The 13,546-nt window shown below is 49.0% G+C and overlaps 1 protein-coding gene across 2 annotated transcripts in view; it reads right to left on the minus strand.

Annotated features, from left to right (window-relative positions):
* The window catches only part of THUMPD2 (THUMP domain 2 tRNA and snRNA guanosine methyltransferase), a 315,452-nt gene extending 305,289 nt beyond the window's left edge, over positions 1-10,163 (minus strand). The window contains exon 1 of one of the 2 annotated variants that reach the window (XM_085612078.1): positions 9,889-10,163. In XM_085612078.1, the coding sequence (XP_085468204.1) occupies positions 9,889-10,041 (153 nt within the window). In that variant the 5' untranslated portion in view covers positions 10,042-10,163. The remainder of the gene's footprint in view (positions 1-9,888) is intronic. The other variant, XM_085612077.1, reaches the window with a different exon arrangement.
* Positions 10,164-13,546: the final 3,383 nt, after the last annotated feature.

The raw sequence follows: 13,546 nt of genomic DNA on the forward strand, positions 1-13,546 counted from the left end.
GTACCACTCAAGGCGCGCAGGTGCGTAGCCATGGGCTCGTCAGCCCCACCGGCTCAAGGGAGCCTGAATATAAACAAAAATCCGATTGGCCGCACTCTGCTAGTCCTACCAGCGTGTTACCCCAAAGAATTATGATCCATGAAGTAGCGTCGGCGGGTACGCCTATGCCAAAAGTTTAAAATGAAAATGAGTGTCGCGTTAGCCATCCCTGGACACGTGTTTCGAGGTAGTTGCCACTCGTCAGCACCTGCGCGCCTTGAGTGGTACTTTACCTGAGATTATTTTTTGCCAGCCTACGCAGCAACCCCACACACATACCTACTCCCTGCTGACGAGAGGCAACGACCTCGAAACACGTGTCCAGGGATGGCTAACGCGACACTCATTTTCATTTTAAACTTTTGGCATAGGCGTACCCGCCGACGCTACTTCATGGACCACAATGCTTTGGGGTAACACGCTGGTAGGACGAGCAGTGTTCGGCCAATCGGATTTTTGTTTATATTCAGGCTCCCTTGAGCCGGTGGGGCTGACGAGCCCATGGCTACGCACCTGCACGCCTTGAGTGCATACATGCCAACACTCCCGATTCAGGCGTGAGACTACCGATTTGAAGGCTAGTCTCCCGCCTCCCGATTCCTGCAAGCAAAAACCCGATTCCTCTGGGTTTCAGCTGACAGGGCTTGGTAATGTGTAACGTGCTAATTCTTCCAGCAATAGTCAGAATGGCGATGCAGGGGCTCTAGAAGGGGTGAAAAACCAACAAAGCCCCATTAACAACCGAATGGTCTTTTAAACACCTGTGAAGTACTGGGGGGTGGGGGGCGGCTGTGTGTGTGCCCGGAAGCTGTTTCAGCCCGGGCTGACGGGGGAGGGAGAGGGGGTGTATGCACTGACCGCAACCTGCCAGGCCAGTGCACAACCCTTGCATCCCCCTCTTTCTCTGCCTGCCATTGCGCTCCATGCTTCTGAAAGGTGATAAAAAAAAACACGTGAATTTGCTTTCAAATGTCCGATCCTGCAGCAGCACACTTCCAAAGTCCATACATGACAGAAACCCGATTGAAGGCCCCATTCTCCCGATTTTTTTTTTTTTTAAATCTCCCACTTTGCTCTTCTGAAATGTTGGCATGTATGGGAGTGGTACTTTACCTGAGATTATTTTTTGGCAGCCTACGCAGCAACCCCACACACATACCTACTCCCTGCTGACGAGAGGCAACTACCTCGAAACACGTGTCCAGGGATGGCTAACGCGACACTCATTTTCATTTTAAACTTTTGGCATAGGCGTACCCGCCGACGCTACTTCATGGACCACAATGCTTTGGGGTAACACGCTGGTAGGACGAGCAGAGTGCGGCCAATCGGATTTTTGTTTATATTCAGACTCCCTTGAGCCGGGGGGGCTGACGAGCCCATGGCTACGCACCTGCGTGCCTTGAGTGGTACTTGAGATTATTTTTTGGCAGCCTACGCAGCAACCCCACACACATACCTACTCCCTGCTGACGAGAGGCAACTACCTCGAAACACGTGTCCAGGGATGGCTAACGCGACACTCATTTTCATTTTAAACTTTTGGCATAGGCGTACCCGCCGACGCTACTTCATGGACAACAATGCTTTGGGGTAACACGCTGGTAGGACGAGCAGAGTGCGGCCAATCGGATTTTTATTTATATTCAGGCTCCCTTGAGCCGGTGGGGCTGACGAGCCCATGGCTACGCACATGCGCGCCGTGAGTGGTACTTTACCTGAGATTATTTTTTGGCAGCCTACGCAGCAACCCCACACACATACCTACTCCCTGCTGACGAGAGGCAACTACCTCGAAACACGTGTCCAGGGATGGCTAACGCGACACTCATTTCCATTTTAAACTTTTAGCATAGGCGTACCCGCCGACGCTACTTTATGGACCACAATGCTTTGGGGTAACACGCTGGTAGGACGAGCAGAGTGCGGCCAATCGGATTTTTGTTTATATTCAGGCTCCCTTGAGTCGGTGGGGCTGACGAGCCCATGGCTACGCACCTGCGCGCCTTGAGTGGTACTTTACCTGAGATTATTTTTTGGCAGCCTACGCAGCAACCCCACACATATACCTACTCCCTGCTGACGAGAGGCAACTACCTCGAAACACGTGTCCAGGGATGGCTAACGCGACACTCATTTTCATTTTAAACTTTTGGCATAGGCGTACCCGCCGACGCTACTTCATGGACCACAATGCTTTGGGGTAACACGCTGGTAGGACAAGCAGAGTGCGGCCAATCGGATTTTTGTTTATATTCAGGCTCCCTTGAGCCGGTGGGGCTGACGAGCCCATGGCTACGCACCTGCGCGCCTTGAGTGGTACTTTACCTGAGATTATTTTTTGGCAGCCTACGCAGCAACCCCACACACATACCTACTCCCTGCTGACGAGAGGCAACTACCTCGAAACACGTGTCCAGGGATGGCTAACGCCACACTCATTTTCATTTTAAACTTTTGGCATAGGCGTACCCGCCGACACTACTTTATGGACCACAATGCTTTGGGGTAACACGCTGGTAGGACAAGCAGAGTGCGGCCAATCGGATTTTTGTTTATATTCAGGCTCCCTTGAGCCGGTGGGGCTGACGAGCCCATGGCTACGCACCTGCGTGCCTTGAGTGGTACTTTACCTGAGATTATTTTTTGGCAGCCTACGCAGCAACCCCACACATATACCTACTCCCTGCTGACGAGAAGCAACTACCTCGAAACACGTGTCCAGGGATGGCTAACGCGACACTCATTTTCATTTTAAACTTTTGGCATAGGCGTACCCGCCGACGCTACTTCATGGACCACAATGCTTTGGGGTAACACGCTGGTAGGACGAGCAGAGTGCGGCCAATCGGGTTTATGCATCAAAACATGTTACTAAATAATGCTGCAAAAAATGGTATCTGAAATTTTATGGTAATTTAACAAAATGTTTCTTTTCCTGCTTTCATTTTTTTTAACATTTTATTTTGAAAGCAAAGAATCATCAATCTTGCTTTCAAGCTTCTGCAAATATTTGCATCAAATCAGAGAGCATTCTGGGAGCATTATTCATAGCCTCATATTGCTAAACTTTGAAAACATATGTACACATTTTTATACTGGAACCTCTGTCAGTAGTGCAGTCGGAGCTTACAACATTTACTTACAGCGCTCACCCTAATAATAAAGGCTTTCAATTAATCAACCATAAATACGAGTTTGAACAGTATTAACATATGAGCAAAAGTATTACCTTAACTGCAGACAGTGCCCTTCCCTGATCCATAATGTGGTACTGCAAAATTCTTGTTGCCCTTGACCCCAAACAAAATGTCCTGGGCGTCGGTCTATAGGAATCCCACATCCCTGGATGTACCATACAGTAAAGCCTCCACCAGTTTCAGTGAAGCACTATAGACTTGCACTGTGAAAGCCCCCTCCTTTTATGAGACAGAACCAGTCCCTAAAGGGTTCATTCTATGACAGACTACCTGTGAGCAGGTACTGTGGTGGCCTGGACAGCAGTCGCACTGGCTCAGCTCACAGACATGTGAACATATGCATGTATTCACATGCAGCCAACCCAAGGCCTGCTACCCCAACTGAGCAGCAGAAGTACAAATTTGAAAAGGCGGACACTGGCGGCTAGCACTCCTGAACCATTTGAACAGAGTTTACAGTGAGTGAGACTCAGTTAGTGAGAGTAACTCACTGTAAAAAATTTTTTTAAATGGTACCAAAAATCCAGGAGGTTAAATAGGCTGGTGCCCATTTTCCTACAGTTAAGTCTCTGGAATGTAAGAGAAAACGTGCATGTTATTTTCCAGAAACATTTAAAAAGGTGACGTTTATGAGAGGTGCAGTGAACATGGTAAAGTGTGTAATCTCAGCTTGGTGTCTAAAGCTGAAAAAGGTGGTGTCAATAAGGGAGGGAAGAAGGTGGTGAGAGAAAAGTATAAGAAGCAAGGGTCAGTGTGGTGGAATGGTTTGAAGGACATCAAGTTATCTCAATGGTTTTAGTGTGTGTGATGTGTTTTTTTAAGGTAAGAGTAGGTGGTAATTTAGATTTGGTTGTGTGTATATGTTATGCTGGGAGGTTGGATTTTGGTAAATAAAGATGTGATGAGGCTTCTGTTTGCATAAGGATGTGGGATAAGATAGCGTAACGTCTTGATGCTCTGGAGGGTAAGTTGATTCCCAGAACTGCTGGTGTGCAGACTGTTCTTCACTTAATCCATCTAGCAATCAATCAATCAATTAGGGTCTTGCATGGTGCGCTACTCACCCGTGAGAGTCTCAAGGCGCTGGGGGAGGGGTCTGCTAGTTGGACTGGGTGGAGGATCATTTGAAGAGCCAGGTCTTGAGGTCCTTCTTGAATTGGTCAGCGATGTGGATTGCCTGAGGTGGAGAGGCAGGGTGTCCAGGTCTTGGCGGCAAGGTGGGAGAACGACCGTTCTCCAGTTCTGGTCTTGTGGATCCTGGGGATTGAGGCCAGGGCAAGTTGGAAGGATCGAAGTTGTCTGGCAGGTACATAGAATGTGAGGCAGTGGTCCAAATAAGCTAGTTCTTCGTCGTTTAGGGCTTTGTATGCGCGAGTGAGGAGCTTGAAAGTGATTCTCTTGTTGACTGGGAGCCAGTGGATTTGTCGGAGGTGTTGCGTGATGTGGCTTTGGCGGGGGATATCAAATACCAGTCTGGCTCTGGCGTTTTGGATGTTCTGAAGTTTCTTGCGCTGTTTTTGGGTGACACCAGAGTTGAGTGCAGTGCCGTAGTGAGTGACTGTCTCAATAGATTCTGTGGGGCACCATCTGAACGTCTTCCGAAGCAGGCAGAGTGGTTGGAAGCAGGCTGAGGAAACTGCGTTGATTTGGTGGTTCATAGTGAGCGAGGTGTCCAGTAGGATGCCGAGGTTGAGTGCGTGGTCCGTTGGAGTGGGGGGAGATCGCAAAGATGCAGGCCACCAGGAGTCATCCCAAGCTCGAGGGGTGGGTCCCAGGAGGGACGTATGAGACGATGTTGAGTCCGGGGCTTCCGACGATGGCTACGAGGGGGACTATGTAGACACTGAAGAGGGTAGGGCTCAGGTACGAACCCTGGGGCACTCCACAGCTGATTTCTGTGGGTTCTGAGAGGAACAGTGAAAGCCTGACTCGCTGGGGCTGGCCGGTGAGGAAGAAGTAGATCCAGTCAAGAGCCTTGTCGCGGACGCGGGGGTCGCGGAGTCTCGTGATTAGGATGCAGTCGTAGACAGTGTTGAAGGCGGCTGAGAGGTCTAGTAGGATGAGGGCTGCGGTCTCGCCCTGGTCGAGTAGGGAGCGGATGTCATCGGTGGCCGCAAGGAGTGCAGTATTCGTGCTGTGGTTGCTTCGGAAACCAGATGGGGAGGTGTCCAGGATGTGGTTCACTTCAAAGAACTCAGAGAGTTGGGCGTTGATGTCCTTCTCTATGACCTTGGCTGGGACGAACAGGAAGGAGATGGGTCTGAGGTTCTTGAGGTCTGTTGGGTCCGAGGACGGCTTCTTGAGCAGGAGGTTGATCTTGGCATGTTTCCAATCTTTGGGGAAGGTGGCGGTTTCGATGGAGCAGGTGATGGTGCGGCGAAGCTGGGGGCAATGGCGGCGGCTGCTCTGTGGAAGATATCGTACTTGTTAGGATCCATCGGGCTCCTGAGTATGCTCATCATGGTCTTGATCGTGTCGTCTGTTGTGAGTGAGTTCCAGCAGAGCATGGTCTGTTGGGGTGCGGCTTGATTGTATGCGATGGTAGCAGGCAAAGTGGCCGGGTCTAGGGTGGTGCAGCTGTTGTAGATCTTCCTGAATCTGTGGTGGAAGAAAATGCTGAGTTTGTAGCAGAGGTCTGGCGGGGGGGGGGGGGGGTGAGGGGGGGAGTAAGTGGTCTCGTTGTTGGGCCTGGCAAACTCCTTGACAATGGCCACTTTAAGGGAGTATTGCCTTATTGCAAGTTAAAACACCTTGTCTGTTCTAGTTTGTGGAAAAAAGCATTATTTCACAGGGAAAACTAAAGATACCAGAAGTGTCTTCCTTAGTTGGTGCAAGCTGGTAGCACAGACTGATCAGGGTCAAAATGCTAATTCAGTATATACTGTATTAGCTACGTAGTGCCAGTCATTCCTTCCAGGGGAATTAAATGATTTAGCCCAGCAAAAGAGGTCTGATATGTTTATGCGATGCACAGATTATGTCATTATCTAAGAATTCAGTTAGTAATTTACACAGACTGCAGCACAAGTTAATACACCAAGACTGAGGACTATCATATGCGATTACAAAATGAAGGTTCACAATATGGGTTGCATAGATGCTAACATTAGGAAAGCAGAAAGAGGGGGATTTAAAAAAAAATAATAATCAGGTGGGGATTGATTTCCCCATTGACTTGGACTGAAGCGAGGCAATTTCAGGCATGAGAAAGCTAAATTAAAGTCATTTTTGGCTTTAAAAATGATGAGTCTCCCATCAGAATCTGTTCTGCTGGGATGCATGGGAGGTGATAAACTTGGACGCTGTTTGTTCAAGAGAGAGTTCTCAGCAGTAGAGGTGGGCGAGCCACTGAAAGTTCAAGCAAGGCTATAGCCTGCAGACTGGCACAGCTCGAGGTCTTGATGGAATATCGAGCCCATATTGAGTCGAGGTTTCATGTGGCTTTTGACTGCACCCTCCCTCCCTCCACCCAGAATGTGGCGTTAGGGCCGGAGCTGCCGGCTTTAGAATTGGGGAACCAGATTCCAGTCCTAGTGTCTGCACAAAATCCTATGATTCTGGGAAAATCGCTTAAACTCCCCATGATTGTAAGCAATGAAGGTGACCTTGTGTAAATGTAGCTGGTACTCATGTTAAGTGCTCCAATTTGGCCTTTGGGTCGAGTTCATGCTATGTGATAAACATGCACAAAGAGATCAAATTAACCCTTGTCATAAGAAAAGACAAAAAGATAGTCATTTCCTGGCTGATTTGTACAAAGTGACACCAGAAAACCTGGATAAATCGTGGCTTCACCGCTTAAATTGTGTGATCTTGGGCAAATATTTAATGTTCTTAAAACTCATGTCTTTCATTATCATGCATGAAAACACTTTCAAATAATGAGTTCAGTATAACAGTTACACAAAAACCTTTTGTGCTTGATTTTACAGACTATAATGTGGCATCATAATAATATAGACCACGTACAGGGTCTACATGACAGTTGTCTTGCCTCTTGTGTTGAACAACTATTGCTTTTAGTAAATACTTCTCAGCGCAGTGCTATAATGTGATGTATCAATGTCAAAGGTTCAAGTGTTATAGAAACGCATATTTTTTTTAATTTTAAAGCGACTTTATCATATTTTAGCCGGTGATGTTTGTTGTGGGATTTACATAGAAAATATTTTCAGGGCTCGGCTGGTGCACGGGCTCTAAGCTCCTAGTCAAACACTTGGCCGGCTCGCCCTGCAAATTTATTGACGTTGCCACTCCGCAGTAAAAAAACATTCGGATTTGATTTTAAAAAGCAGAAAACGTTTTTTTACACAGGCAAATGCCTTTATGAATAGCTCTTGAGGTTTATTTCTAAGACTAGTTATATGTGAGGGTGTATATTCAAGCAGTAGCCATCCTAACGCTCTGTCCTCTTTCAAAAATAAAAAAAAATGTAATAATTCAGGGGCATATTATCAAGGAGGGCGTTAAAATTATTGTTGCTTTAGCGACAGAAAACTGCTGCTAAAGCGGCGATAATGGGCTTGATGATATTCCCTTGTGAATTCCCATAGAAGCCCAGGTTCTGTGTGAACCGTGATAATATGCCCCTTGATACTTTGAGGGGAGATGATGCTCCACTATAGGATGCAGCTTTTGAAAGTAGGGTGACCAACCGTCCGTAAATTTCACGGACAGTCCGTAATTTCGGCCGTCTGTCCGTTGTCCGTGAAGGATTCTTTAACGGATGCTATTTGTCCGTAATTTTACCCGGGCACCGGTCGCACCACCCTAAAGCAGGCACAGCTTCCACCCACCTCCCTGCTCAACTCCGATGCAGTACCAAAGCTCAGATCCCCAGCAGCATTGGAAAGGCACAGCGGGATGGCAAGCCTCACACCTTCAGCCCTTGATGAGCTGTTAAGAGGTGTTTGAAGGTGACTGGGAGGGAGGGGCTGCAGCTTCAGGCGCAGGGGCATCTATTCAGATGCAAACAGCCCTGAATGCCTCATGTCTCTGCAATTTCGCACATTCCCTTTCTGCCCAGGGCCCCAAACACCCTAGAACCGGCCCTGATTACACCAGGCAGCACGTGGTTCTCTTCACAGAGCTTAATTACTGTCACTAAATTGTACGCAAACCTCGGTTCTTCAAACGTGCAGTCTGTAATGTAATAAAATAAAGAAACGGCGCAACCGCACCCACTCTGATTAACAAAGTATGGAGGACAATCAGTTAAATCAGTTCTCTTGGAGTATCTCCTTTAAGTACTGTACATCACAGTGGGGGATGGCAAAACTAACATTTTAGAAAGAGAGCCTGTTGTCTCGTGGTCTTGTCCAGGAGGGGGTGAGGAGCCCTACCCCACCCTGGAAGAGACCAAGATGACCTAGAATACTGCATGCCCACCCCTGTGCCCACCCTGGTGGATCCTGTTCCCCCTCCTGTGATGGCTCCTGCCCCCACCACCTGTGGTGGCTCCTGTCCCCCCATGTGGTGGCTCCTGCCCCCCCCCGTGATGGCTCCTGCCCCCACCCCCTGTGGTGGATCCTGTCTCCGCCCTGGGTGGCTTCTGTCCCAGTCCTGGAATGGCTCCTGCAGTGAGGGTGAAGTTCTTGATGGGCCTCTTCTCAAAAAGGCTCAGCTCAAAATTAATATGAAAAGGTGAGCGAGTGAGTAAGTGAAGGGATGGGTGGATGGCTGGATGAATTAGTGAAAGGGTGAATGGATGAATGAACGATTGAATAGATGGATAATGAGAGAGGATGAATGGATTGATGAGTGAGTGGAAGGATGGATGAAAGAAAAGGTAAATAGCTGGATGTATGGGTGGAAGGGTAGCTGGATGGGTAAAAGGGTGGATGGATGAGTGAAAAGGTGGATGATGAGTGAGTGAGTGGGTGGATGGATGAGTGAAATGATGGATGGATTGAAGAATTGATAAGTGCAAGGGTGAATGGATGGACGGATGAGTAAAAGGGTGGATGTAAGGATGGATGAGTGAGTGAAAGGGAGGGTAGATCGACAAAAGGATGAATAGATGAATGAAGGAGTGAAAGGATAGATGTATGAGAGAAAGGATGGATGAGTGATAGGGTCAATGGATGGATTCATGAGTGGATGAGTAGATGGATGGGTGGGTGGATGGAACGAAGGATGGCTAAGTGAAAGGATGGCTGGATGGGTGAAAGGGTAAATGGCTGGATGGATGAGTGAATGGATGGATGGGTGGAAGAGTGGATGGATGAGTGTACAGATGGATAGGGTGAAAGGATGGATGGATGAGTGAAAGGATGGATGAAGGGATGGATGAGTGAAATGATAGATGGAAGGATACATGATGGATAGGTTTGCAAATGGTTGAATATGTTTGGATATGGCTGGGCTTACTTATATACTATTGCGCGGCCTCCTCTGATGTGTCTGTAAAACTTACCTATTGTCCTGAAGTTTTGTCCTGAATTTTGACCTCCTGTCCTGAATTTGTGTCCTGAATTTTGACCCTTTGTCCTGAATTTTTGCACTCACCGCCCTGAATTTGCACCAATACCAGTTGGTCACCCTATTTGAAAGCGATTTGTGCGTGGGAATTGACTACTGAACATGGGCTAGTTGTTTCCCTCCAGGTGCGGTAGTGCACTTCATTCTGAAGGGCGTTGGACCTTCTCACCTGCTCAGCTTCAAGCTTCTCCTTGACTTCTCTGACTACAAATCGTTCCATGCCGCGACCAGCCGTGCAAAAGAAACGAGCAGTGCGGCCTGTCTGCGCCAGGTGGCAGCAGACAGTAGGCTCAGCCATGTTGGGTTCTAGCCGTAACTCCATAGTTAGACCCTTCACCAACACATAGTCCCCGCATGCTTTAAACACACAGGGAAGAAAACCCTGACATATTTAGCGCCTTCCTGTAACCATGCCATCATCACGCTTCCTTTGCGCACGCGCGCTATTTTCACACTGCTCCCCTCGTAGTCACAGCGGCCCATTAAGCTTCCCGATGGTTATACGTGCCAGCAGTTACCATTTTACAGTACTAACGGTCGTTCCATAGTCTTATCAAACCCCTATTACAATTATTCCAGTACAGTGGTCTATATAGTGCTCAATGATTAAGTATTTCCATAATACACGCTTTGTCATATTTTGCAATTGTATTAATTGCAGATTCGTCAAAACATAAAGATTTATGACCAGAAATATATATTTTTAGGGACCAAAACACAATATGTATGCTAATTTGAAAACGTTCTTTTCTATTATGTCAATGATGCCGAAAACAACAAACCACCATGCACTTAAATATGGCCGTAAGCTTTGCGTGCCTCTAATAAAATCTCGCGCTAGCGAACATTACTTCAAGGCTGATTAACTAGAGTGGTGCGGATGAGAAAATGTTTATCAGTCATGGTGATGAAAATAAGTAGCTTAGAAGACTGGAAAACTGAAAGAATAAGACGCCATTAAATGATCTGCGCGAGTAAAGATAGACCCGCAGACAGTTTTTGCAGACGTTTCACGTTTTGAATTTTTTAGCAGTGAGACGTAATTAATATATTTGATAACGGAACAAGAAATTGCTGACATCGTTACGTCCAAGTTTCGCATGTTCAGTTATCCTACAATTTTGTAGCGTGCTACTCATTCAGGCAAGCACTTCAGCGACCGACACAGCGGTAATAAGAGTTATATTATACATGCTGACATTTCCAAATTCAAAAGTAGGAGGTTTTGAAATAAAAATAAGGATAATATTGTTTTCCCCTAGGCTGATATTGAAACAAATATATCATAAGTTAAAAAGTGCCAACAAGGGATTCTTTTGGTCCGTGGGCTGGGCTGCCGCCTCTGGTGCAGGAAATAAGGGTTCGAGCCTCGAGGTCGCGTCTGTAATGACTGCGGTCTAGTTGTTGTAGCGACATCGAACACACACCCCTACATCCGCAGGCCAGGCGTGGCTTGCGGGGAGCCAATAAAGGGAGGCAGCCCGCTCTGGGGCAGGGCTTCCGACCACAGTACTGAGTGTGGGTGGTTATTGTACTCTCCCCAGTCCCCGAACCCCCTCACCCCAGCCCTCCCATGCCCGCAGCCCGTAGAGCTACGGAGAACAGGACACTGGCGACGAGGGTGGGATACGGTCCCACGCACACCCACCCGACAACGACAAGCTAAAAAGGTCGGGGCGGCACCGGGGACTCCCACGACCCCACAACACAATCGAGAGGTGAGCGGGCCCCAAGATCACGCGGCCCAACCCCGGTGAGCAGTGAAGGATCCAGGAGGGTGGGCGAGGCACGAGCACGGCGCGACGAAGCGGAAGGAGCGGAACCGCCGCGCGGAGCGCGACCCACACAATAAGGAGCCCTGCGCGCATGCGCAGTAACAAACGGCCTACCGGTACACACGCGGGCAGCGCGAACAGGAGGCCCAGACCGCACGTGGCGGGGAAGGCGCGAAGGAAAGGAGGGAGACACGCGCGACGTCGAGGACAGCCCCAAGGCTGCAAGGAGTCAGCAAGGGACCCAGAAGGCCCGGAGGAGGGAAAAAAAAAAAGAAAAAAAAAATATATAACAACGACGAACATTGGCAAACACAAGCCGGTCACTAACAAGCAGGGGCCAAAGTAAATCGTCGCTGCCACTCCCTGATCTTGCCAAATCACCCCACGAGCAGGAGGTACCACAGCCAATCGCCACATCGGGCCACGAAGGTGCAGGGAGCCAAGGGGGGAAAACACAGCTAACTCGGCGACCCACGCCAGAGGGGTCGAGCCATGGCCGACGACGAACCGGCGACTCCTGCCCACATCCTATACCAGCACGCCGCATCCGGAGTCCTGCCACCGTTCAGCGAGGTTGAGGATCCCTCAACCGCATCCCCCAGATGGAAGCTCTGGCTGGAGCGCCTAGAGAATTACTTCATGGGATCTAGGGAGACGGATGGAGCGATCAAGAGGTCGCTTTTACTCCACTATGCAGGGGAGGAAATTTTCAAACTCTTCAAGCACTTACCTGATACGGGCAGGGTGAACGACTACGATGCGGCTGTCCAGGCCATCAGTGGTTATTTTGACCCTCAGTTGAATCTGGATTTTGAAGTATTTAAACTGGGGCAGGCACGGCAGCGGGAAGGTGAATCTATGGACCGATTCTACGCGCGGGTGAGGGAACTCGCAAGCACATGCACCAATGAAGACCAACCCAGAGCTATACGAAGACAGATTATCCAAGGCTGCAGGGATAAGACGCTAAGGGGTTTAATCCTGAGAAAACCAGGCATCTCGCTTGAGGACATACTCATATTAGCCCGGTCGCACGACCTGTCAGCGGTAAGGGCAACTGCCATGGACCAAGCCCTGAACAAACAATCGGGAAAGTGCGACAACATCAAGACGGAAAAGGTGGATGCAGTAAAGACGACAGCCAGGAACAAGAATCACAGGGGCGCCCGGAAGGAAGGTTCACGAGCAAAATGCGGATACTGTGGATACGAACCACATGCAGCCAAAGAATGCCCCGCACAGGGAAAAACATGCACAAATTGTGGGGTCCCGAACCACTTCGCATCTGTCTGTCGACGGCAAAACCACACAAAAGGACAGTGGAAACGCAAGTCGTTGCCGAAAGCGGTGCGACAACTATCTCTAGTTAACCCGATGCCCCCGGAAGGAGCCAGGGTTGCCCAAGAAAGATACCTGCCTACGGTGGACGACTACTCCGACTCCGAGGACGAAGAGGTGCACATCATATCTTTCGCACAGGAGCTGAAGCGCAGGAAGAGGCCACAACCGACGTGCACTGTTCAGTTGGGAGGGAATGAGATAAAGGCCATAATCGACACCGGGGCCACAGTGAATGTGATGGGACTGCAGCAGTTCAATCAACTACGACCCAGGCCACAGATAATACCATCCAGGACAAGGATTTTTGCGTATGGGGCCCACACCCCTCTCCCACTGAAAGGGAAGATGATTGTACCCATCAAGGCTGATGAAGTCGAAGTAACAGCAACAGTCCACATCATTGACAGGGAGGCAGAAACACTGCTGAGTAGCCACACGGCGGAGGATCTGAAGCTGATAGCCTTCGCACACCGAGTCCGAACACATCAGGTGGATGAACTACTGGCTCAATTTCCAGAACTCTTCAAGGGCCTGGGATGCATCAAGTGTGACCCGATACGATTGCACATCGACAAGACGATCAAGCCGACGGCGTTGAGGCATCGCCGAATCCCGTTTCATTTGAGGCCCGTGGTGGAAAAGGAACTGGAGAATCTGGAAAACCTGGGAGTCATCGAAAAGGTCTCGGGGCCCACCCCGTGGGTGTCACCC

The sequence above is a fragment of the Triturus cristatus genome, chromosome 6 (genome assembly GCF_964204655.1).
Source record: "Triturus cristatus chromosome 6, aTriCri1.1, whole genome shotgun sequence".
Taxonomy (NCBI): domain Eukaryota; kingdom Metazoa; phylum Chordata; class Amphibia; order Caudata; family Salamandridae; genus Triturus; species Triturus cristatus.